The sequence below is a fragment of the Balaenoptera borealis genome (genome assembly GCF_965194805.1).
Source record: "Balaenoptera borealis genome assembly, chromosome: 15".
Classification (NCBI taxonomy): domain Eukaryota; kingdom Metazoa; phylum Chordata; class Mammalia; order Artiodactyla; family Balaenopteridae; genus Balaenoptera; species Balaenoptera borealis.
The window spans coordinates 55495346-55521136 of record NC_138871.1 but is presented as its reverse complement, the minus strand read 5'-3'; the positions used below and the strand labels follow the sequence as shown (position 1 = coordinate 55521136).

Below are 25791 nucleotides of genomic sequence, written 5' to 3'. Positions count from 1 at the left end.
TTTTTTAGTCAAAAGAACAACATACTAATCTTTAGAAACCCTTGGGGAAAATCTTGTCCATGGGCCTGAGGCATCCCTGACACTACCTCTTCTGTTTGATAGGAAGCAGATGGGATTGACAGATTGTGTTATTCTTGTGCAGGGCTTGCCAATGTCCATGTGCCCCCTCTAAGAAATAGTGTGCCAAATGTAGAAAGGAGAGGGGGAATTTTGCAGTATCTGAATGTCCTTTGTTGAAATTTTATGATTTGCTTTGTTTAAAGATTTTTGGTTAAAGGTCTCTTTGAGAATTGTTTGCTTTTTTGATATTTGTTTTTTTAAAGGGTAGAATTTAAATGAGTTAATGTTTGTGAAGCATTTACAACAGTGCCTGCCACAGAATGAGTGCTGTGGAAGTATTTACTTATTCTTCAGTGCTTCAAATAAGATAAAAGCATATTATGATTACTCGTTATAATGAGCCTCTGGAGCAAAAATTAACTGAAATAAGAGGTGAGAGGACCATTAACCCTCTCAGGTTAGTCACCTGGTTGTCCTTGAAAGGGTTTGGTTTCTGACCAAAGCTCTCTGCAGTCCGCCCCCTCATGCTGTTGAGACTGCAAAAGATTCTTACCTTTGGCCAAGAGCCTGATAAAAGTGTGAGAAGTATCTGGCATTTGTAATTATGAGGGAATAAAGGCAGAATGAAGTGGTTCAGGCATTTTTTTTCTCTACATGTCCTGCAATTTAAATATCATTACAATTAAAAGTATCTAAGTGTGGTTGCTCAGGAATAAGTGGTCTTAATTTTGGTAGAACCTAGAGAGACAGCATTAAATTAGTTTTAAAACATTTTGGTTATGGAAAATTTCAGACATACATAAAGGTTGAAATAACAATGTAAATGGAGCCCCCATGTACCTATCACCCTACTTCAACAATTATTAACATAGAGCCAATTAAAGATAGTATTTTTAAATTGCTGTGAACTCTCATAACATCATTAGTCTAACAGCAATCATATTCAGTTTTTGTATATTTTCCTTTATATGTACAAATTTTACATTATTACATGAGTACAATTTTTGTATTATTTATGTTTCTAAGTAGTATTAGCAATAATCATTTTAGTGGGGATCACAATTTTTATTTTATGCCCCTCAACTCCCCCGTCTTTATTAGCTCCTCTTTCCATATTCTATTTTGACTTTAGCTTAGAAAGGGCACTCATATTTTTATGTTGCAGTAGATGCCAAGATGATGCATCTTGGTTTCTATGTATTTATAAACAATAGACATCTTCTAATATAGAGGTGTCTTTTTCTCTTTAATCTTTGGTGGGGGTAGGTGAGGAGTGCATGTAAATTTTTAAAAGTTAAATGATTGAAGGACAACTGTATTCCAGTTTTTAACTTAATTGCATCCTTTCAGTATCCCTAATAAATAGCAGTCTTTTAAGAAATGTCTTAATGTTAACCAGACACCTGCTAGATCTGCCCTCTGGAATAAATGAATATGCCATTTCTTCTTTTACAAGGACACAGGGACTTATTACCTCCTCTCTAGTCTAAGCAGTCCCAGGTTCTTCAGATGTTTGTTATATGATGTGTTTTTTGAGCTGCCTGCTGTTCTCATTCTTCTGCTTGGGATATATTTTAGTTTTGTCAATGTTCCTCTTAAAATGTGGTACTTTAGAACAGAATGTGTTGTTTTATATGTTTGGTAAGTCAGAGTACTGAACCTTATAGCTTTAATGAGCTTGACTTGGGAACCATGGTTCAGCCTCCCATAATGTGAGCATTGTCAAATGCAGATTATTTCTAGTAAGCCAGCTACTTCATTTGGTGCTCACTTGCTCATTCAATCATTCCATAAGTATTTATGGAGTGCTTACCATGTGCCACGTGTAGTTTTTTTTTTTTTTTTTTTTTTTTTCCACGTGTAGTTTTAATCATTTTGTCAGTGAGCAAGACAGATGTTTCTCTTCTCTTGGAGCTCACATTCTGGTTGGTATCAGAAAAGTAAAGAATTTAATGAGAAACTTTCAGCAAGCTATGAGTAAAAGAAAACTGGAAAATGAGCTGTGAAGTTATTAGGAGACTACTTTATATTGGGTAGTCAGGAAAGGTCTCTTTGAGTTGACAGCTGGGCTGAGATCTAAATGTCAAGAAGGAGCCAGCCATGCAAGTACGGGGGTGGAGAGGTAAGGGTGATTCCAAGAAGAGAAAACAGTAAAAACAGAAGTCCAGAGGTAAGGGAACAAGCTTGACATGTTGAGTGAATAGAAAAGTCCACAGTGGCTAGAGAGTGTAAGTGATGATGGAAGAGTTATAGGAAGTAAGGTTGAAGAACTAAACAGGGGTCAGATCATAGAGGGCTGTAAGTAAGTTTGGGTTTTCTTTTAAATTCAATGGGAAGTCAAGAGTGACATGATTTCATTACATTGAAGAAAGATCACTCTGGTGAATGAATTACAGAGAGGCAGAAGTGGAAGCAGGACCACTAGTTACAGTAGTATTCTAGGCAAGAGACGATGGTCACTTTGACTGGGATGGTGCAGCTACAGATGAGAGATGTGGACTGATTCTGATTCGGGATATATTTGGAGATATAACTGATAGGATTTGCTAATGAAATAAATGGTGTGTTTGAGAGAATGCAGAGTCAATGTTCTGACATACAGATATTTTTGTTCATGTGAGGAAACAGATTTGTTTCAACTCTGGAGAAAAAACCTGGCATATTTTAAATATTTACTATGGTGTGTGTTGTTGATGGTTAAGAGAATGGACTCTGGAGCCAGACAGCTTGGTTACAATAGCTCTGCTGCCTACCTTGGACAAGTTACTCAGCCATTCTTTGGCTCAGCACCCTCATCTATAAAATGAGGACAATAATAATATCTACCTTGTAAGGTTGTTGCAAAGATTAAATGAGTTGATTGATATAGGTGTAGTAGGCTTCAGTGGCTGCTAATATTAAAGAGCCTATGTAAATGTTAACTTTTATTATTTTAAAGGTTTTTGCAAGGGTAATTTTGAGTCTACATAATGTTAGCCATATGCTGACTTTATACACCAATCCCTATGTAAGATACAGTTCTCTTTAATTGGAGCTTCGTATTTTTTGTTTTTCCTCAGGGACATCTGTAATTTTTTGTTTACTGCCATTGTGAAAGTATGAAAAAATTATTTTTTGTTTTCCTGTAGCTCTGTGTTGCTAGCTAAAATCTGCTTAATACTGCATTTGTATCAAGTCTCTTTCAGAGTGTGCTTATACTACAGTATCTTACACTGAAGAAATGTCTTGCAAGAGGTACCAGAAATATTGGGTTTTTGCTAACATGCCTCGTAATACAGATTTTATATTCCTGTTTAGAAAAGTATCTGTTAATCCTATTTCTATAAAATTATAAAATACACCATGAGAATTTTGTTTTCACCTTGTCTCTTACAGAAGTGCAGTTCATTTAAGTAGAATTTGATACTTTTATTTATATCATAGCAGTACTAAATATTTAGTCTTGTTCTAAATTCTTTTCAGAAAGGGGCTTTTCTGTCTGTTAGTGGTATATACATCTCTTTATGAATTTATGATATGCTTTGCCCTAGTTTGATGCTAACTTATAGAGACCATTAATTACGTCTCAGTTTTTATCTTGCATTGAGTGTAGAATTCATGCTTTTTATTTATTCTTTTTAATAGCAGGATTCACCAGTGGGTTTACTACTTCAAGGAAATGACAGTATATTAAAATGAGCAGGATGTATCTGCTAGATGTTAATGGCTCACTCACCATGTCAGTATGAGTGATTGTTTCTTTGATTTGTTTGCAGGGGGAAAAAAAACCTTTGGGTATCAATATATTGATATTTATAATGGTTTACATTTTTATAGATTATAGCTTTTGATTGCTAAAGAAGGATTCACTATAAAGGAATTTTCCTAGTTGAAATAACATTCATTAAATGGCATTAAATTTGTTATTTAATTTTTATTACATTTACATGGTTTAAAATGGAAAAGGTACAACATGGTGTATAATGGAGAGTATATCTTTCATTCCTGTCTTCCAGCCTCTTGATTTTTCTTTCCCAAAGGTATCAGTTCTGTGTATGCTTCCAGAAAATGAATATATACATTTATGCATGAATATATACAGCTATGCATGTGCACACATGCACACACGTGTGTATATATTCTTTTTAAAAAAACTGTAGGGTATTATGATTTATGTTTTATCATTAAGTATGTATCATAATTCATCCCTATTAAATAAAATTATCAGTTCCAAAATGAGTGATACTAAGATTTTTTTGTGTGTTTTACTTCTGCCTACATATCATTTTGTACGTGTAGGAGTAAACCTGTAGGTAAATTTTTAGAATTTGGCTGAAGACTATGTGCAACTGTAATTTCTGGTACGCTTTATTAAATTGACTTCCACTGAGATTGTACCAGTCTGTTGGTGCCAGCAGTGTATGTTTCTGCATCATCTCGTCAAGAGAATGATTACCAAACCTTTGATAATCTGACACATGAAAAATGTTACCTTAGTGTAGTCTTAATTTTCATTTCTTTTCTGAGTGTGAAGTTGGGTGTAGTTTAAGATCCATTTGTGGGTTTTTTTGGTCCATTTTTCTATCATGTTGGTCATTTTCTTACTGATTTATGGGACCTTTTTTATATTAGGGAAATGAGCTCATGATATGCAATACAGTTTTTTATTTCTTTTTTTTTTATGCTTTGTGAGCACTTTGAACATTCTGTACTTTATTTTTATTTATTTATTTATTTATTTTGGCTGTGTTGGGTCTTCATTTCTGTGCGAGGGCTTTCTCTAGTTGTGGCAAGTGGGGGCCACTCTTCATCGCGGTGCGCGGGCCTCTCACTGTCGCGGCCTCTCTTGCTGCGGAGCACAGGCTCCAGACACGCAGGCTCAGTAGTTGTGGCTCATGGGCCTAGTTGCTCCGCGGCATGTGGGATCTTCCCAGACCAGGGCTCGAACCCGTGTCCCCTGCACTGGCAGGCAGATTCTCAACCACTGCGCCACCAGGGAAGCCCAGTTTTTTATTTCTTATCCATGTAGTGTGCTTTTGTTTTACTTTATGCTTCCTTAATTTAGTGTGTTTTCTTTTTTAATTAAAATAAACATTTACACAGTTTAAAGAACCAAATAGTCCTATAAACTCCTCTTCTTGGAGAAGATTCCCCAGAACCATTTTGAACTCTTGCAGCTGATTCCTTTGGAATTTATCTTCAAATTTCTAAACAACTGTGCTTATTGATTTTTTTTAGTTCTAGGAATTATCTATCCCATTATGGAAGGTGAGATTTAATCACTCCTTTACCCCAAACACACACACATGCACATACACTCCACATACCCCTCTCGCCCCCCCCAAACCCCCCCGTTCTTCCTCATGTTTTCCAGATAGGATTACTTTTTATTTCCTGCACAATTTCTTGTTTTCCTTGGAGTTAATAAGTTTTGTTTGGTGTACTAATCATTAATTTAACCCCCAGTTGAGATCAGTGTCATTCTGATTCTTGAGCTTTTGTATGAAACCTTTTTCTTTCTCTCTGAAAGCATATAGGCTCTACCTACCTCCAGTGTTCTGAAATTTTTGATAATGTGCCTTTGTAAGTATCTGTTTTCATCCATTGTGCTTGGCACAGAGTGGGCCCTCTCAGTCTTGAAATTGATGCCCTTCAGTTTGGAAATTTTTTTAGATTATTTAAAAAAATTATTTCTTCTCCAGTTTTCTGTGTTCTCTTACTCCTGTTATTTGGCTCTTGAACCTCTGGGACTGATCCTCTGCTGTTTTACCATGTCTGCCTTGTGCTCTAATTTCTGGGAGTTTCCTTCAATTTTTATCTTCCCAGCTTTCTCTTCTATGATTATGTTTTTACTTTACAGGAGCTCTTTTGTTCCTCTGAATGTTCTGTTTTTCCTTTTAACAACATCCTGTATTCAAAATCTTATCTTTCTGAAAGGAGTTTGCTCACTTGCTTCTTTCCTCCCTTCTTTCCTTAAATTTTCTTTTCCTAACCTCATCCCTTTCTCTTCCAAATTGCCCTTTTCTGCTTGTTTTGGCCCCCCTCTCTTCTTCTAGGGAACTTCTTCTATGTTTGACCATGGACTGTCTGCTTATATTTTGAAGTGGGCATTGAATAGCTGATTGGAAGCTCTGTGCTTGTCCGTGGGATTTGTTGGCTGTGGGTTTCACTGTAGGGTGATTTGGCTGAACTATTTGAGTAACCTCCAATGTTAGCACCTTTTGATTTTCCTTTTGGGCTAGTGAGATTCTAAAGAGTAGAAAAACTCTTCTCATCTTTTTTAGAGGGTATACATTTGATTGCCATCATTTTGAAAATCAAGTGTCTGAAAAAGGTTAGTATGTCAAAAAATAAGTATAAACTTTCACTTATGTTTTTTAAGTGTAGCTTCCAGCCCTCATCTCTGCCTGGTATTCTTCAGTTCCCAAAGTCCTGTTTTACCTTCTTCAGAAATAAGCCTTCTCTTTGGGGAGTGAGCGTTGTATTCATTCATTCTGCTACACTGAACGGGAGAGGAGAATTCTGGGGAGTCCAACTACTTCTTCAGTACACTTTCAGTCAGTGCTCCAGTTTGTAGCCCCAGCTTCACTTCCACTTCCAGAGGAGTTTAAGCTAGTTTGCTTTTTTCTTTCCTCGCAGCTGGCTTAGTTTGTAACTTAGCATTCCACTAAGGGTCTTGGTTCTTCTGCTTCCCAGGCTTCACGGTGTACTTGTTGCTGTCTCCACTCCCATTAACTTTATCTTTATGGATATAAAAGGTCCCTTATGAAGTGTAGCAGAATTTTAGAACAGAAGAGAAACAAATGTTTATGTTCAGTCCTTCATCTTTAACTGGAAGTCCTTTACGTGAGTCATTAAATATTTTAGCTCATTCAGAGATAAGCTTGGATCAGGTAAAACTAAATGTCTCAGCCTTTTTGTGGCTGTTGTTTTTCATCTGTTTGTGCTATTAGAAAGTTCTTTGAGAATCTGATGAATGTTTCGAACTTCCTCTGAGAAAAAATATTTAAAATAAATACACAGTATTTTGTATACATTTTATTTTTTAGAATTTACATTCTATCAGTTAGGGGTATTCTGTACTGAAATGGTAGTCCCTTCTTTTGTCAAACAGTGCCCAGCAACATGGAGAAGCGTTGACTTCCTTTATGTAGAATGTAAAACTAAAATTCCGCCAAAGATAGCTGTGCCAAATTAGTGACTCCTTTAAAAAAAAAAAAAAGAAAATCCAAATTGGGTAAATAAGAAAAATATAATAACAAGCAAGCATAATTCTGTGAAAAGGTAAATTTCAGCAAGAAGACTGCTTTTGGTTTGAATAAAATGTTGATATTGAAACTTGGTTCCGCATGACATGAGCACATTTAGAGTGGTGTAAATGTTAGTATTTAATATAAGGCTTATCATAAAACAGTATATAGTTAATTGCCTTGTGTGTGAGAGACGCTACTTCCAAGAGTTCAGAAGGATGATAAATACTTTTGATTGGAGTGTTTTATAAAATTTCATATAAGAGGATGTGCTTGACTTGGAGGTTTTGTTTTATTTTTTTTTTTAAGTTGGAGTAGAGGATATGGTTGCTATCATTTTGGAAGCTTTGGGGAACAAGCCCACATAACTTTTAACTTTCATTTAGAAATTGCGAAATCTGGTTCAAGTTCTTGTCCTTTTTTATTTTTTTTTACATTAATCAGGTATTACGTATGAGATATGAACTTGGCCAGTGGTACTGTTCTATCTATTATGAGTTGTATTTTGGTCTTACAGTGTCATATATAATCTTTTACCTGTTGGTAGCTGGTAATTCACTTACTAATCAGACTCCCAAAACATAGAATTTCAGAACAGTTAGATGTTCAATATTGTCGTGTATAGCTTTTTTTCTAAGAAAACAGATACTTGGTAGAGCAAGGAATCAAACCCAATGTTTAGGCATTCTTTTTCTTGTTTCCTACAGTTCACTGTCTTAAGATTATATGTTTATGGTATGTGTATGTATTTTGGGTACAAGTTGGTACTCTTTTATTTATTATCAGAAAATGTTTACTTTTTTAGGTGCTATAGGTTTCTTGGTTCTTTTGAAGTCTAGATCGATGTGTGTACTCAAACGCATAGTTTTCTAGGGTTTCTATTGCATGAAGGTTTCCCAGATCATTTCAGTAAAATATGGCACTTGGTCCTAATAATCTCTTCTAATAGATACTTTTGTAATTCATATGAGAAAGTTTTCATGGCCAAACCTTATAGGTGATTCTATGAAGCGAAACTGTTAATAGTTAAAATGACTTTATGAGTATGTGAGAGTAAACTATTACTTCTTAAAAAAAAAAAAAAAATCCAGGTCCAAGCAGGTAGTGGTCAGTCCTCTCATTCCCAGCTCTTTTTCTTAAGCCAAAATTTTTCTCCCCTTCGGGAGACTCTGTCCCTTTTTACTATTGCCCCTCAGTATTGACTGAGGCAGAGAGCATTCAATTTACCTTCAGTGCCCTCTCTAGAACATGGACATGAGACTTTTCCTACTTAATTTGACATGAGATAATTGAGATAAGAACTTTTAAACTTTATTAAAGTTAGAGGAAATCCAAGGGGAAATAAACATAGAGCACAATAGCCAAATACATAATCTAGTCTATGCCTAGCCTGCGTACAGCGTCATTCGTATGCTATAATTCTTGGATTGCCTTCATGTGGTGGACACCATTTAAGCATCCATTATTCCAGATTCCACTCCTGGATGCTGTCCTCCCTGGAAGTCTTCCTTTGAGAGAATGAGAGTCTTCTATAACACAGGAGTGATGAGTTCAGGGATTTTTTTTTTTTTTTTTGGCTTGAGTCCTTTCTCTTTTCGGTAATGTAAGGAATGTCTATTTTCTTTATGGAATCTACTCCAGTTCTAGGGGGTGTATGGACTTAGGGTAAAGGCCACATAAGAAATTTATCACATTTATTGGGGATGGAAATGTTGCTTTGTTAAACCACTTCTGTCAAACTAATTAAAAAAAAAATCTTCCAACACTTATTTAGTATTTGTTTTGGCAGGAAAATAAAGAAACAAATTACTATTTTGGGAAATAGGTATACACAGAAGGACCATTAATTATGCAGAGTAGCATGTGCTAAGTGGATGATAAAGAACTAAGTGTTAATGAAGTTTAGTAGAGCACCATGGAGGAAAGGATTTCTGGGAAAGATAGGACCCAAATCTGACATTTCAGGAAGGATGTAACTGTGCAAGGATGGGAGGAAGTTAAGGAAGGAGGGCACAATTTTAAAAATAATTCATTGTCTAAATTATGGTAGACAAAACAGCCCTGCTTTTGATTTTAGTCTATATTAGAATCAGTTAGTACAGATGTTCAGTACAATAAGTGTTTTTTCCTTCACCTTTATATGTCTAAGTTACTTGTTATTTGAAAAAATGAAGCTATATTCTTTGAGGACCTATTATTGTTTCCTACTGTGCTGTCAGTTTTGTTTATAAATATGTAATATAGGTGGCTAGATTGTAAACTGAGGACAGCTTTGAAGTAAGTTGGTCCCTCTTACTTGATTGATGAGAACAAATCAGCCAATCTGCCAGCAAAGGCAAGGGAACTAGAACTTTAAATTCAAAAGAATTTTTAAAACACAATGCTTCAGATAATTTTTCTTGTTCTTTGTCAGAGTTTATCATCAAAATAAATTATTAGCCAAGTGCACTGTGTTTAATGTTTTTAGGCATAGTAGAGAGTTTTATCCAGGAAATCGGGTGTTTTGTAAGTTGAGATTAGCTTTTGTTCTTCTCCAGCAACTATGAATCCACTTCTTTAGATGAAGTTCTATTCCCTAGATATGTTTAGGGGGAAAGGCAGAAAAAAGCCTCTGTTATATGGATCATTTGATTCAAGGAGTAGAGATGACTTTGAGTGAGCTAAAGAGGGGTTTAGAAAACAGGAACCTAATACTCAGTTTTGAAAATGTTTTATTTGGTGATGAGTAGTGTTAGTATCTTAGTATGTGCTTTTGCATGTATTTGACCTTATTTTGAACATTATAGTAATATTTCAATTTGAGTATTTAAACAGCCCTTTAAGTTTCGTTTAACCAAATTTTGGCTTGTTATGTGTAAAGATTGCCCACCCTCTTCCCTCACCCCCTTTCAGAGTTGGTTTGTAAGCAAACTCAAAGGTATCAGAGTTTTTTTTTGTTGTGTTTTTTTTTTTTTATATTTATTTTTGGCTGTGTTGGGTCTCCGTTTCTGTGCGAGGGCCTTCTCTAGTTGCGGCGAGCGGGGGCCACTCTTCATCGCGGTGCGCGGGCCTCTCACTATCGCGGCCTCTCGTTGCAGAGCACAGGCTCCAGACGCGCAGGCTCAGTAGTTGTGGCTCACGGACCCAGCCGCTCCGTGGCATGTGGGATCTTCCCAGACCAGGGCTCGAACCCGTGTCCCCTGCATTGGCAGGCAGATTCTCAACCACTGCGCCACCAGGGAAGCCCAGTATCAGAGTTTTTTAATGTGGAGGCTTATTCCAGAAAAAAAAGTCAACTCTAAATCTACCCATCTAAATTTTAAGGTCTCTAGAACTTTTTTCCAGATTTGTTCTTCTCAATGAAAAGCAGTTATTATCAGTTTGGTTTGCTACTCGCTTAGGCAAGAAGGGCATGACACATCTTTGAGTTCCCAAATCTGTGATTCTAAGATAAGTAGACAGTGGACATCTCAGTAGGAAATAATATTATTAGAATTTTAGTGCTTCTGCTTTGCTCCTTGAAATGCTAATGTACACACACACACACACACACACACACCAACCATACCAAATTAATTGTGCCTCTTACTCTTCTTCTGGTCTTTGTATATGCTGGCTATTTCCTTCTCCCACTTCCACCTTTTAGGTCCCAGCTTAGGCTTCTTCCTTTGGAAAAAGTTTAACTACCTAAGACTTTTTTGATACCTCTTCTTGGCATACCTATATTTATCCCATTATAGCCCCTGTATCACAGTGTGCCTTCAAAACCTGTGCACTGGTCTTTATCTTCCACCAGGCTATACATTCCTTTAGGGATAGGGGCATCTTATTCCTAGTACTTAATACAGTGCCTGGCATGTAGTAGGCAGTCAGAAAATTCTTGAGTGAGTGTCTAATGTACTGTGGTTAAAGTACGTTTAAGGTATTCCTGTGGCAAATACAAGTATGTATGATTTATTGTTGTATTTTATGCACTGATTATGAATGAAAAATTTTAGAATCAGCCCAGAATTGAATGCTGTATAATATATACACACATGTGAAACCTTTTAAGTGATTATTAAAAATGTGATAAAGTGATTATAGCAAATTACTTAAATAGAAAAGACAGCCAGTAGTCCCCAGTCTTCCGTGTATAACTCCCTTAAAAATACCATTTCTCAGGTGCTTACTTTATAGTACAATTACTGTGTTCCATTGATTAAGCAAATAAATAATAACATTATGCTGCTCTGAGTTCAGTAATGTATTTATCTCAAAGAAGGCAATGGAAAAAGACAAGATGTGCAGAGAATATTGCTCATTCAGTCTTTAGACAATGCTTGCTATGCATATATTCTCTCTCAGTCTTGTAAAACCTCTTAGGCCCACAGAGTTGTATAGATCAAGTGGTCTCTACAGGGAGTATGCAGGACCATCCATCAGTATTATTTTTTTAAAGATTAGAACCTTTGTTTATTGTCTTTCATCTTGAAAAAGGCAAATTACATTTAATATAGTGATTGACACTGGCTTCCCCACACTGTTGGTATGTTCAAATGGGCTGGTGAGAGATCCTAAGGAACGGTAGAATTTTTACTTCCTCACTTGTATTCATTGCTGTATCACACTGAAGTTTACTTGTGATTACATTGATTTCCATGTGATCTAGTTTTTTGTTTTTGTTATTTTAATTTGTCTTTTGGCTGCATTGGGTCTTTGTTGCTGCGCACGGGCTTTCTCTAGTTGCGGTGAGCTGGGGCTACTCTTTGTTGCGGTGCGCAGGCTTCTCATTGTGGTGGCTTCTCTTGTTGTGGAGCACAGGCTCCAGGGGCGCAGGCTTCAGTAGTTGCAGCACCCGGGCTCAGTAGTTGTGGCTCGCAGGCTCTAGAGCGCAGGCTCAGTAGTTGTGGCACACGGGCTTAGCAGCTCCGCGGCATGTGGGATCTTCCCAGACCAGGGCTCGAACCTGTGTCCCCTGCGTTGGCAGGTGGACTCCCAACCACTGAGCCACCAGGAAAGTCCCTCCATGTGATCTAGTTTTAACTAAACAGTCTTCAAAAAATGAGCAAGTGACTGACTGTAAAAGATGCCTATCAAAACATTAGATTGATTTTAATTATAATAGAGCACATACAAGCACACAGCGTAAAAAATGTTAGAACTCCTAATCCCAGTATGGGCTCTTATTATGGGGCAAAACCTATAATATAATCAGATCTCAAATATCAACCTCTCAAAATTTGAGATTGTGAAAGATTATTTGAAATGTGGATCTCTATTTACTGTTGTTGAAACCATAGCTTGGCTAAGTGTATAGTGTGCTTGACATATGGCTAAACCATAGCATAAAATCATAGCAAATTAGCAAGACATTTAAAAAATTGCATTCTGAGGGTAAAAACTAACCTTTATGAGTTTTCCCGCCCCCCAGAGGTGTTTGATAGAGCCATACAATATTCAATACAGTAACTACAAAATTTCACTAAATTTAATTATAAATGTTTACAAGGCCCTTTGAGGTTTCTTGTTGAGTAGTAAAAGACAAAGCATACCACTGGGGAAACACTAGTTTTTCCTGCCTTGGTCAAAATGACTGAAATAATACGTAGAATATATGGCCAAAAATTAAAATAAATTCCTTTGTCATCACATGCCTTTGAAACATGTAGTAATCATTGCCAAGTTGAAGAAACCAGTATGAGAACAATTACACATGGGAGATTTAAGATTGACTAAAATATAGGTGTTTGTAACATACTTTCCTCTTAGTATTTGCTAAGTTTTGTTTCAGTAGTAAAGTCTGTTTTTGGGGGGGAGTGAAGAGTAAAAGCAAAGAGATGCTAGACAAATGTATATTCTCAACAGTAAATGCTTCTTTAATAAAGATAACCTTTTTTGGAAGAAAAATCATAGTCACTTAAGATGAAAATCGTTCACTGCAACATTCATAGGAAAATTACTGCAGCAAAGAAATTGAACCAGGAGTTCAGAGCTATTAGGGTGTCATCAGTGTAGTTAATTTTATAAAAACAAGACCTTTAACTTTAAAATTCAGTGAGCTATTTACAGTGGTGATGCCAAAATATGCAGACGCTCAAGTCCCCTATATAAAATGGTGTAGTATTTGCATATAACCTATGCACAACCTCCCCATATACTTTAAATCATCTCTAGATTACCTAATACAATATAAATCCCATGTACAAGTTGCTGGTGCAAGGCAAATTCAAGTTTTGCTTTTTGGAACTTTCTGGAATTTTTTTTCCCTGGGTATTTTCGACTTGTGGTTGGTTGAATCTGAGGATGTGGAACCAGCTGATACTGAGGGCTTACTATGAATGAAATGAGAAATGACCAAGAAGGTACAGTCTGCCACATAGAGTTTTGATGAATATCTCATAGCAAAGTTTTTTGCTTTTGAAGAGTTAGAGAACTTAAAATAGTAATTGCTAATTCCTATGCAGATATTTTTGGATAAAAGAAAATACACTCTTAATCATGCCATTCAAGATGAAGCTTACTTACTAAGAAAGTAATTGTTTTAAAGAAAATAGTGTTAGCAAAAGAACAGTTGAGAAACAAATGTTTGGAGATGGTTTGTTTTGTGAATTTTGTTGGGGGGAAAAAAGATCATCTACATAAACTTTAAGCACTTGGGAATTTAGGTATATGTTCTAGGAAAACTCACACATGTGCACCACGATTGTTCAAAACAGCACTGTTTTATACTTTAAAAAAATGAGAAATAACTCATTGATAGTGGAATGGATAAAAATTGTGGTACAAACATACAGTGGCATATAGTGAATGAACTACAGCTCTGTGCATCAATGTAAATGAAATAGTGTTGAGCTGGAAAAAAAAAGTACTAGAGTAAAACATACTGTATTTTACATCAGTGTAAGGTGTCAAACATATAAAACTAAACAACCACACATGAATATGGTTAAACTAGAAGAAATACTAATTATAAAATTCAGTATAATAGGAGGCTTCAGTGGTCTTGATAATGTTCTATTTCTTAAACTGTATGGTAGTTTTAGTACTCTTTAGCTGTGTGTATACATTATATAAAATATGTATGATATTTCATGATGTTTAAAGAATTAAATCATTATGGGACAACCCTAACTTTAAAATGAGATCAATATTGAACGTAAAAAAAATTTTACTAATTTGTGAAAGAATGCATTCCTAGTTACAGCCAATAGGTGTGCTGGTGACCGAAGCTCAGTTAATTAGACACTTAGATACCTGTTTCGCAAACTTTGAATCTTGAGCAAGTGACTTTCAGAAAGGAATTAGACGGAAGGTAGAGATCACTGCAGCAGCAGGCAAGGCTGTTCTTCGTGTAACTTTCACAGTGTTTGGCTGCCCAGCCTCAGGGCTCCTCTGTTCCCTGATGGTTTTCCAAGCTGGCGTTCCAGGCTCCCTTTGATTCTTAGGGTCTCCTATAGCTTTCTATTGAAGACCCCTCCTTCCTTCTCTCTTTATCCCTAAATTAAAAACAAATTTGGAAATAGGAATTTCCAAACTATTTTTAAAACTCTTCTAAATGAGGAACTCTTGTGAATTTTGAGCCCATTTCTTGAAATGTGAAACAGCAGAACCTTAATTTGAAGAACATCAAGATAAGGGAAATGACAACAAATTTTTTTTATAATTGGTAGTTGGGATTGAAGAGTGGGTGATAAATACAGTCAACAATTCAGTTTCATTTGCGTTTAGGTATCTTTATAAGGGTTTTTTTTTTTTCAGGTGAAATAAGCATTAAAAACAATCTAAATTAAAATGTGCTTAGAACTAGGCTTTCAAATCATTGTATCAAAATATCAAACCAATGTGCTAACAAATAAGCATATTCTATTACATTGTTCTCAATACAAAATATAATTTTTTATCGTACTTGAATGAAATTAATTTTTAGGTCTGAGTAAAATCTTGTCCTTCCAAAATTCCTTTTTATAAATATTTGTGTTTGTAATTTATTAGTACAGTATTATATATAACTCATGAAAATTTATAAAATTGCTGTAATTTATAAGTATTATATATGGTGGTTCATTGGGTTTTTAGGAATAGGAATATTTAGTTTTATTGTAAAGTTAGGTAATGGTTACAGCTGAAAAAGATATCTCACAAAGATACCTAGATCCAAATGAAAGTCAGCTGAGCTAGACTAGTGTGTCTCAAAATGTGATTCTTTAGTCACCAACATGCTTTTTTGAAGATCCCATCCAAGATCTACTGGAAAAAAAAAAAATTGGTGTGGGGATAGGGCCATGGAATTTGCATTTTGAGCAAATAATAACAGCAAACATTTTATGGTGTTTACTGTGTCTCAGAAACTATTCTAACTAAGCACTAGATGTTAACTCATTCTTCACTGCAACCCTGTCAGGTGTAGGTACTATTGTTATTATTCCCATTTGACAGAGAAGGAATTTGAGGTACCAGTGACTAGGAAACTCAAGGTCACACAGCTGGCAAGTGTTAGGGCCAGGATTGTATGTGGAAAACGTACCAGGCATTCTCATCCCCACTGTTCCAGTCCAAGTCATTTGAAATTGGAAAAGCCTTATTCTAAAGTAATAGTAAAGCTGAGAGGGAGGGTGATGCATAGTGGTACTTTACAGTTCTCTCTATGGGCTTTAAGTCTTTGTCAGCCAGCACTGAGTGAAAGCTGTCTTAATGCTACTTCATGGATTGTGAAACACGGCAATATTAAGTAGTATGTTCTTTAGCACATCATTAAAGTTATATTTGTTTTTATGGGTTAATGGGCTTCAGTCAATCGAAGTAAAGTTTTTTATTTGACGTGCAGTAAAACCTAAGTAAAATCACATGTTTATAAAACTGAGATTTTATGTTTTAATTAATTTGGGGGGTTGTCTTCAGGATTACTGGGGGGAAAATACTTGATTACAACACTTGCTTTTGGAAGTTTTTCTAAAATATGTTAGCATACTTTTCTACCTTAGTAGATTGAACAAGATGCTGCATCGTTCTGAATATTCTCACTCCTGCGTCTTATATATTGAACCCTAGAGTTATCTTATAAATGGAATTAAAAAAAAAAAAACAGAACTTAACCAGGTTTTGTTTCTTGGTTTCCTTTCTCCTAGAATGGTGGTTCTCAACTTGCTGCACGGACAAATCACCAGAGAGGCATTTTAAAAAAGATATTGATATCTGGGTCCCATCCCCAGAGACTCTAATGCCCTAGGATTGAGAAACTACTATTCTAGAAGAAGGGTATACGGGGAAATTTTCTTGGTTTCTTTTTTGTTGTTGTTCCAGTGAATTTTGATAATACTGAAAAATACACTTGATCAGGAGTTACTAGAAAATAGATGAAATATTGTAGATAAATGCTCTATCAAATTTAAACAGGTAACACCTACAATTTTTTTTTTTTCCTTTCAGATTCATTACTAAACATGGGTGCATTTTTGGATAAACCCAAAACTGAGAAACATAATGCTCATGGTGCTGGGAATGGTTTACGTTACGGCCTGAGTAGCATGCAAGGATGGAGAGTGGAAATGGAAGATGCACACACAGCTGTTGTAGGTATTCCTCACGGCTTGGAAGACTGGTCGTTTTTTGCAGTTTATGATGGTCACGCTGGATCCCGAGTAGCAAATTACTGCTCAACACACTTATTAGAACACATCACTAATAATGAAGACTTTAGGGCAGCTGGAAAATCAGGATCTGCTCTTGAGCCTTCAGTGGAAAACGTCAAGAATGGTATCAGAACTGGCTTTTTGAAAATTGATGAATACATGCGTAACTTTTCAGATCTCAGAAATGGCATGGACAGGAGCGGTTCAACTGCAGTGGGAGTTATGATTTCACCTAAGCATATCTACTTCATCAACTGTGGTGATTCACGGGCTGTTCTGTATAGGAATGGACAAGTCTGCTTTTCTACCCAAGATCACAAACCTTGCAACCCAAGGGAGAAAGAGCGAATCCAAAATGCAGGAGGCAGCGTAATGATACAGCGTGTTAATGGTTCATTAGCAGTGTCTCGTGCTCTGGGGGACTATGATTACAAGTGTGTTGATGGCAAGGGCCCAACAGAACAACTTGTTTCTCCAGAGCCTGAGGTTTATGAAATTTTAAGAGCAGAAGAGGATGAATTTATCATCTTGGCTTGTGATGGGATCTGGGATGTTATGAGTAATGAGGAGCTCTGTGAATTTGTTAAATCTAGGCTTGAGGTATCTGATGACCTGGAAAATGTGTGCAATTGGGTAGTGGACACTTGTTTGCATAAGGTATGTAAGTCTTTTTTGTTATAATTAAAATGCCCTATTAATTTTGAAAAGACACGGTAAGTAAAATTAAGCAAACTTAGTTTTAAAGCTTTTAGTATTTTCTTTAGGGAAGACCTATATATTTAAAAATTATTTTCTTCACCAGAAATGAAACCTTTTTTTTTTTTGGTTGCCATCCTCATTTGTCTTAATCTTCTAATTTGCAAATTAAGTTTAATAAATTTGTGGCATGTTGTCATTTAAATAATTTAGGACTTTTTGTTGTGGCAGAGGCATCTATACACAATTGTGACTTTTGATTAAAATTCTCAACATTGGCAGTAGCCATCTTTTTTTTTTTTGGGGGGGGGGGGGCGCTGCGCCGTGCGGCTTGTGGGATCTCAGTTCCCCGACCAGGAATTGAACCCAGGCCCCGGTAGTGAAAGCCCAGAATCCTAACCACTAGGCCACCAGGGAACTCCTGGCAATAGCTGTCTAATGCCTGACTATGCAGCAGTTTCATAAAAAAACATGTAGAGAGAGTATGATTCTATATTAGATATACAAAAGATCAAGAGCCACATAGTATTGGAAGATACATCAGAAGCCTAGACTAAGTAAAGTTTTGTAATTTAGTTCTGAGCCCACTAGCAGCTAAGACAAAAACTGAAGTAAGAGTTGTATATTTCTTATTCTGTAGTAAAAGAAGCTTTTTCCTAGCATAAAATCTAAAATGAATTTACATGTGACTCTATATAAATAATATATGACATGGTAGATAATATTTTTAGAGGAGATAATCAAAATTCTTTTCATATAGATGTTTTTGTCATTACTGATTAAAAAACCGAAGACTAATATAAAGTGCAGTCTTGTTAAGAATTCCTTTGGAACACAAAAGTTTAATTTACATTTGCAATATTTTATGAATCTTAACTTGATACAATAATAGGGAGGAAAATCCAGACTAACAGATAATTAGCAGTTTCCTTGGATGTCTTTAAAATGTTCAGTAGTTTCAAGTGGGTTTTTGACAGCGTCTACCTAGCAGTCAATTAAAATTTGAGTTATCTGGCCAGTGCCTAAAATATGTAAGTATTCTATGACTCTGAAAAGCTATCAAGACAAAACCAACCTTTGGTTATGTGATACAGAGGTTTTGCCTTACTTACTCTGTCTAGATTAGAGCCACTCTGTTTCCTCACCATGTAAGATGCTGTGGAAGATACAGGCATAGCCAAAAAGTTTTTCAAAGGCTCTCTGAGTCTGTGGAAATGCCCAGGTTTTGTTGAAGTATCTACTTCTTTTCCATAGAATGGGAAGAGACAACTTCAAAAAGAGAAAATATAAGGGCTGGTGTTTCCAGCTTTTTTCTGAAAGGATTTTAATGATGGTATCTCTAGCTCTTCTGTTTTTTGTTTGTTTGTTTTTGTATTGTATCCTTTTTGCTTCTCTAGATGAATTAAGTACAGAAATATTGATGGTTGTCAGTGCTGGAATAGTAAGTGGTTCTAAAGATGTCTATCTCCTCGGACTCTATATGGAGAGAGTCTGACCTGCAGCTTTTTGAGACAAAAGCAAGCATATGTTTTTGCCTAACTAGGAAGTGAAAACAGCATTTTCCCGATTATTAAAAAAAAAAAGTTATTGAAAAGCAAGCCAGATAATACAGAATATATATATATATATATATATATATATATATATATATATATATATATATATATATATATATTTAAATTTATATAATACAGAATATGTAAAGAAACACTCAAAAATTTTGCCACCCACCTAAGTGGGCTATCTTCATAATTGCGGTATTTATTTTTTCAGTCTTTTTTGCCTGCCTCTGAATGTGTATATTTTTATAAAAATGAGATCATTATATTTGTTATTCTGTAGTCTACTTTTTCATTCAACAATATACTGTAGAAAGATCTCCATGTCTGTATGTATTTATCAAAATCATTTTTCATGGTTGCATAGCAGAGTGTCATGTAGTTTTGAGGGAATAGCCAGAAATCTATTAGATCTGTAATTTGGAGTAAAGAAAGAAGTTTATATTGTGGATAAACTGCACTCTCCCTTCCATTGAAAGGATGTTAGTTTTCAGGAATTTTGACCCAACCCTTCTGAATGGGGTTTGAGTGATTCTGGTGGTATATCTTCATTTGATAGGTTTCGTCAGTTTAAATTGATTAAATTTTTTTGTTGATGGTGTTAAAAGATTCTAGGCAGAATCCCAGAATCTCAGAAATGGTAAATGATAGTCATAGAGGGACAAGGGGTTGGAACACCAACCTCTTCATTTAATTTAGTTGAATGAAGTTGACCATCATAGTTCCTTTGAATGAAGTTGCATTTAAATTGAAATCAGTTTTGAGAAGCTTGGTTAGCTGTTTTGTGTTGAAACACACAGACATGAATTTTTTGACCTGCCACATGCTACTTATGGAATTAGATAAGCTTCTTATCCATTCCTGTTTTTCTGACTCCATAATTTTGTCATTCCACTTGTTTGTATTGTAAAACCAAGGGTTAGCAATATTATAAAACAATAGGATTAAAATAGAACATATGATTGCTTTGAATTTAGTCTGAAAGATTGAATTTAAATTTTGAAATCCATGGAAAGTAGGTAGACCAGTGCTAGCCCTTAGCAATTGCTCAGTAGGTGTTAGCTGCTTTTTTTTTTTTTAATGGTGGAATAAATTTATTTTTTAAAAAAAATTTTTAATTTTTTTATTGGAGTGTAGTTGATTTAACAGTGTTGTTAGTTTCTGCTGTACAGCAGAGTGAATCAGTTATACATATATATATATATATATATATATATCTCCACTCTTTTTTAGATTCTTTTCCCATATAGATCATTATAGAGTATTAAGAAGAGTTCCCTGTGCTATACAGTAGGTCCTTATTAGTTATCTATTTTATATATAGTAGTGTGTATATGTCAGTCCCAATCTCCCAATTTATCCCTCCATTCCACCTTTCCCCCTTGGTAACCGTAAGTTTGTTTTCTACATCTGTGCCTCAATTTCTGTTTTGTAAATAGGTTCATTTGTACCATTTATTAAGATTCCACATATAAGTGCTATCATATGATATCTGTATTTCTCTGTCTGACTCACTTCACTTAGTATGACAATCTCTAGGTCCAGGTGTTAGCTGCTTTAAGAGAAAAGATAGAGTAGATCCAGTTTTTAAGTAGATGTTTTAAGTAGGTGTTTTTAAGATATTTTCCTGATAATAGATTTAAATTAAGTGTTGGGAATTCCCTGGCGGTCCAGTGGTTATGACTTGGCACTTTAACTGCCAGGCCCCGGGTTCGATCCCTGGTCGGGGAACTAAGATCCCGCAAGCTGCATGGCGCAACCAAAAAATAAATAAATAAAATAAAATAAAAAATAAATTAACTAAGTGTTAAAATTTTCTAGCACTTCTAACGTTTGTCATTCCCTAATAGTTTACAGAGACGTTTATATGTTAACTCATGAACTCTTGGGAAATTATGATAACCATCAAAATCACAATAGTATCAAAAAATTGCTTTTTATGAGCCAAATGCAGTATACTTTAAGCACTTTACACATATTTTAATTTATTTAATTTTCACAACAACCATAAAAGGTAGTTAGCATTATTATTGTTAAAGACAGTCATTTTTCAGAGTTGCTGTTTAACAGTATGAAGCTACAAGTGTTGCATGACTCTGGTCAGGTATTACCCTATTTAGATGATTAACTCTAGGGAAGAATGGTCCCTAAGAAAGCAGCTTTCCCATTTTACTGCCAGTGCTGCTAGCATTCGTGGTGTTTATGCTAACTAACTTCAGGTCACATAGAATATGTGACAGCTGTTTGCATAGCCTTTCATAACTTATAGATCACACTCATTTTATTTATCCTCATAGTAACCTCAGGTGAACAAAATAAAAATTTTAATTTCCAGTTTGCAAGTAAGGAAATGGAGGTTTGTCATTTAAAAGACTTTAAGAAAAAAAAGAAAGGAAGAAAGAAAAGCTGTAAGTCAGATATTTGGTGAGTTTTGAAGCACAGTCTAGAATCCAACTTTTCTGACTTAAGTTTTGTATATATGTCGCCAAACTTTCCCAGAGGATTTGATGAAAAATTTTTTCCTAAGGGAAACATTAAGACTTTCCTTTTCTTTTTTCAATAATTATAAGATTAAAATTTTTTAAACAAATGCAATGATGTTTGAAGTAAAGTTATTAATCTTTATGTCCCTCCTTGTCAGTCTCATTCCCCTTAGGTAACCACTGTTTACAGTTTGCTATATATCCTTCCAAATAATTCTCTGTGTTTATTCATACAAATAGAAGTATAAAAACATGGTTTTCTTTCCATTTTTTTTTAATCTTTCAATTTTATTTTATTTTTTTATAAAGCAGGTCCTTATTAGTCATCAGTTTTATACACATCAGTGTATACCTATCAATCCCAATCGCCCAATTCATCACACCCCCACCCCCACCCCACCCCCGCTGCTTCCCCCCTTGGTGTCCATACGTTTGTTCTCTACATCTGTGTCTCAATTTCTACCCTGCAGACTGGTTCATCTGTACCATTTTTCTAGGTTCCACATATATGCGTTAATATACAATATTTGTTTTTCTCTTTCTGACGTATTTCACTCTGTATGACAGTCTCTAGATCCATCCACGTCTCAACAAATGACCCAATTTCGTTCCTTTTTATGGCTGAGTAATATTCCATTGTATATATGTACCACATCTGCTTTATCCATTCGTCTGTCGATGGGCATTTAGGTTGCTTCCATGAGCTGGCTATTGTACATAGAGCTGTAATGAACACTGGGGTACATGTTGTCTTTTTGAATGATGGTTTTCTCTGGGTATATGCCCAGTAGTGGGATTGCTGGGTCATATGGTAATTCTATTTTTAGTTTTTTAAGGAACCTCCATACTGTTCTCCATAGTGGCTGTATCAATTTACATTCCCACCAACAGTGCTGGAGGGTTCCCTTTTCTCCACACCCTCTCCAGCATTTGTTGTTTGTAGATTTTCTGATGATGCCCATTCTAACTAGTGTGAGGTGATACCTCACTGTAGTTTTGATTTGCATTTCTCTAATAATTAGTGATGTTGAGCAGCTTTTCATGTGCTTCTTGGCCATCTGTATGTCTTCTTTGGAGAAATGTCTGTTTAGGTCTTCTGCCCATTTTTGGATTGGGTTGTTTGTTTTTTTAATATTGACTGCATGAGCTGTTTATATATTTTGGAGGTTAATCCTTTGTCCATTGATTCGTTTGCAAATATTTTCTCCCATTCTGCGGTTATCTTTTCGTCTTGTTTATGGTTTCCTTTGCTGTGCAAAAGCTTTGAAGTTTCATTAGGTCCCATTTGTTTATTTTTGTTTTTATTTCCATTACTCTAGGAGGTGGATCAAAAAAGATCTTGCTGTGATTTATGTCAAAGAGTGTTCTTACTATGTTTTCCTCTAAGAGTTTTATAGTGTCTCGTCTTACATTTAGGTCTCAAATCCATTTTGAGTTTATTTTTGTGTATGGTGTTAGGGAGTGTTCTAATTTCATTCTTTTACATGTAGCTGTCCAGTTTACCCAGCACCACTTATTGAAGAGACTGTCTTTTCTCCATTGTATATCCTTGCCTCCTTTGTCATAGATTAGTTGACCATAGGTGCGTGGGTTTATCTCTGGGCTTTCTATCTTGTTCCATTGATCTATGTTTCTGTTTTTGTACCAGTACCATATTGTCTTGATTACTGTAGCTCTGTAGTATAGTCTGAAGTCAGGGAGTCTGATTCCTCCAGCTCCATTTTTTTCCCTCCAGACCGCTTTGGCTATTCGGAGTCTTTTGTGTCTCCATACAAATTTTAAGATTTTTTGTTCTAGTTCCGTAAAAAGTGCCACTGGTAATTTGATAGGGATTGCATTGAATCTGTAGATTGCTTTGGGTAGTATAGTCATTTTCACAATATTGATTCTTCCAATCCAAGAACATGGTATATCTCTCCATCTATTGGTATCATCTTTAATTTCTTTCATCATTGTCTTATAGTTTTCTGCATACAGGTCTTTTGTCTCCCTAGGTAGGTTTATTCCTAGGTATTTTATTCTTTTTGTTGCAATGGTAAATGAGAGTGTTTCCTTAATTTCTCTTTCAGGTTTTTCATCATTAGTGTATAGGAATGCAAGAGATTTCTGTGCATTAATTTTGTATCCTGCAACGTTACCAAATTCATTGATTAGCTCTAGTAGTTTTCTGGTGGCATCTTTAAGATTCTCTATGTATAGTATCATGTCATCTGCAAACAGTGACCGTTTTACTTCTTCTTTTCCAATTTGTATTCCTTTTATTTCTTTTTCTTCTCTGATTGCCATGGCCAGGACTTCCAAAACTATGTTGAATAATAGTGGTGAGAGTGGACATCCTTGTCTTGTTCCTGATCTTAGAGGAAATGCTTTCAGTTTTTCACCATTGAGAATGATGTTTGTTGTGGGTTTGTCATATATGGCCTTTATTTTGTTGAGGTAGGTTCCCTCTGTGCCCACTTTTTGGAGAGTTATTATCATAAACGGGTGTTGAATTTTGTCAAAAGCTTTTTCTCCATCTATTGAGATGATCATATGGTTTTCCTTCTTCAATTTGTTTATATGGTGTATCACATTGATTGATTTGCGTATATTGAAGAATCCTTGCATCCCTGGGATAAATCCCACTTGATCATGGTGTATGATTCTTTTAATGTGTTGTTGGATTCTGTTTGCTAGTATTTTGTTGAGGATTTTTGCATCTATATTCATCAGTGATATTGGTCTGTAATTTTCTTTTTTTGTAGTATCTCTGTCTGGTTTTGGTGTCAGGGTGATGGTGTCCTCATAGAATGAGTTTGCGAGTGTTCCTTCCTCTGCAATTTTTTGGAAGAGTTTGAGTAGGATGGGTGTTAGCTCTTCTAAATGTTTGATAGAATTCACCTGTGAAGCCATCTGGTCCTGGACTTTTTGTTTGTTGGAAGATTTTTAATCACAGTTTCAATTTCATTACTTGTGATTGGTCTGTTCATATTTTCTGTTTCTTCCTGGTTCAGTCTTGGAAGGTTATACCTTTCTAAGAATTTGTCCATTTCTTCCAGGTGGTCTATTTTATTGACATACAGTTGCTTGTAGTAGTCTCTTAGGATGCTTTGTATTTCTGCGGTGTCTGTTGTAACTTCTCTTTTTTCATTTCTAATTTTATTGATTTGAGTCCTCTCCCTCTTTTTCTTGATGAGTCTGGCTAATGGCTTATCAATGTGGTTTATCTTCTCAAAGAACCAGCTTTTAGTTTTATTGATCTTTGCTATTGTTTTCTTTGTTTCTATTTCCTTTATTTCTGTTCTGATCTTTATGATTTCTTTCCTTCTGCTAACTTTGGGTTTTGTTTGTTCTTCTTTCTCTAGTTCCTTTAGGTGTAAAGTTAGATTGTTTATTTGTGATTATTCTTGTTTCTTGATGTAGGCTTGTATAGCTATAAACTTCCCACTTAGAACTGGTTTTGCTGCATCCCATAGGTTTTGGATCATCTTGTTTTTATTGTCATTTGTCTCTAGGTTTTTTTGATTTCCTCTTTGATTTCTTCAGTGCCCTCTTGGTTATTTAGTATAGTATTGTTTAGCCTCCATGTGTTTGTGTTTTTTACGTTTTTTTTCCCCTGTAATTCATTTCTAATATCATAGCGTGTGGTCGGAAAAGATGCTTGATAATGATTTCAATTTTCTTAAATTTACTGAGGCTTTATTTGTGACCCAAGATGTGATCTATCCTGGAGAATGTTCCGTGCGCACTTGAGAAGAAAGTGTAATCTGCTGTTTCTGGATGGAATGTCCTATAAATATCAATTAAATCTATCTGGTCTGTTGTGTCATTTAAAGCTTCTGTTTCCTTATTTATTTTCATTTTGGATGATCTGTCCATTGGTGTAAGTGAGGTGCTAAAGTCTCCCGCTATTATTGTGTTACTGTCGATTTCCTCTTTCAGAGCTGTTAGCAGTTGCCTTATGTATTGAGTTGCTCCTATGTTGGGTACATATATATTTATAATTGTTATATCTTCTTCTTGGATTGATCCCTTGATCATTATGTAGTGTCCTTCCTTGTCTCTTGTAACATTCTTTATTTTAAAGTCTATCTTAGCTGATCTGAGTATTGCTACTCCAGCTTTCTTTTGATTTCCATTTGCATGGAATATCTTTTTCCATCCCCTCACTTTCAGTCTGTATGTGTCCCTAGGT

The 25791-nt window shown here is 35.5% G+C and overlaps 1 protein-coding gene across 4 annotated transcripts in view; it reads left to right on the top strand.

The window, feature by feature from the left end:
* Nucleotides 1–25791, top strand: part of PPM1B (protein phosphatase, Mg2+/Mn2+ dependent 1B) — an 80794-nt gene that overhangs the window by 30447 nt on the left and 24556 nt on the right. For 2 of the 4 annotated variants that reach the window (XM_082358250.1, XM_082358249.1), the window contains exon 2: nucleotides 16677–17536. The exons of 1 other annotated variant lie outside the window; for it this stretch is intronic. In XM_082358250.1, coding sequence (XP_082214376.1) covers nucleotides 16691–17536 — 846 coding nt within the window. In that variant the 5' untranslated portion in view covers nucleotides 16677–16690. The remainder of the gene's footprint in view (nucleotides 1–16676; nucleotides 17537–25791) is intronic. One more of the 4 variants, XM_082358251.1, reaches the window with a different exon arrangement.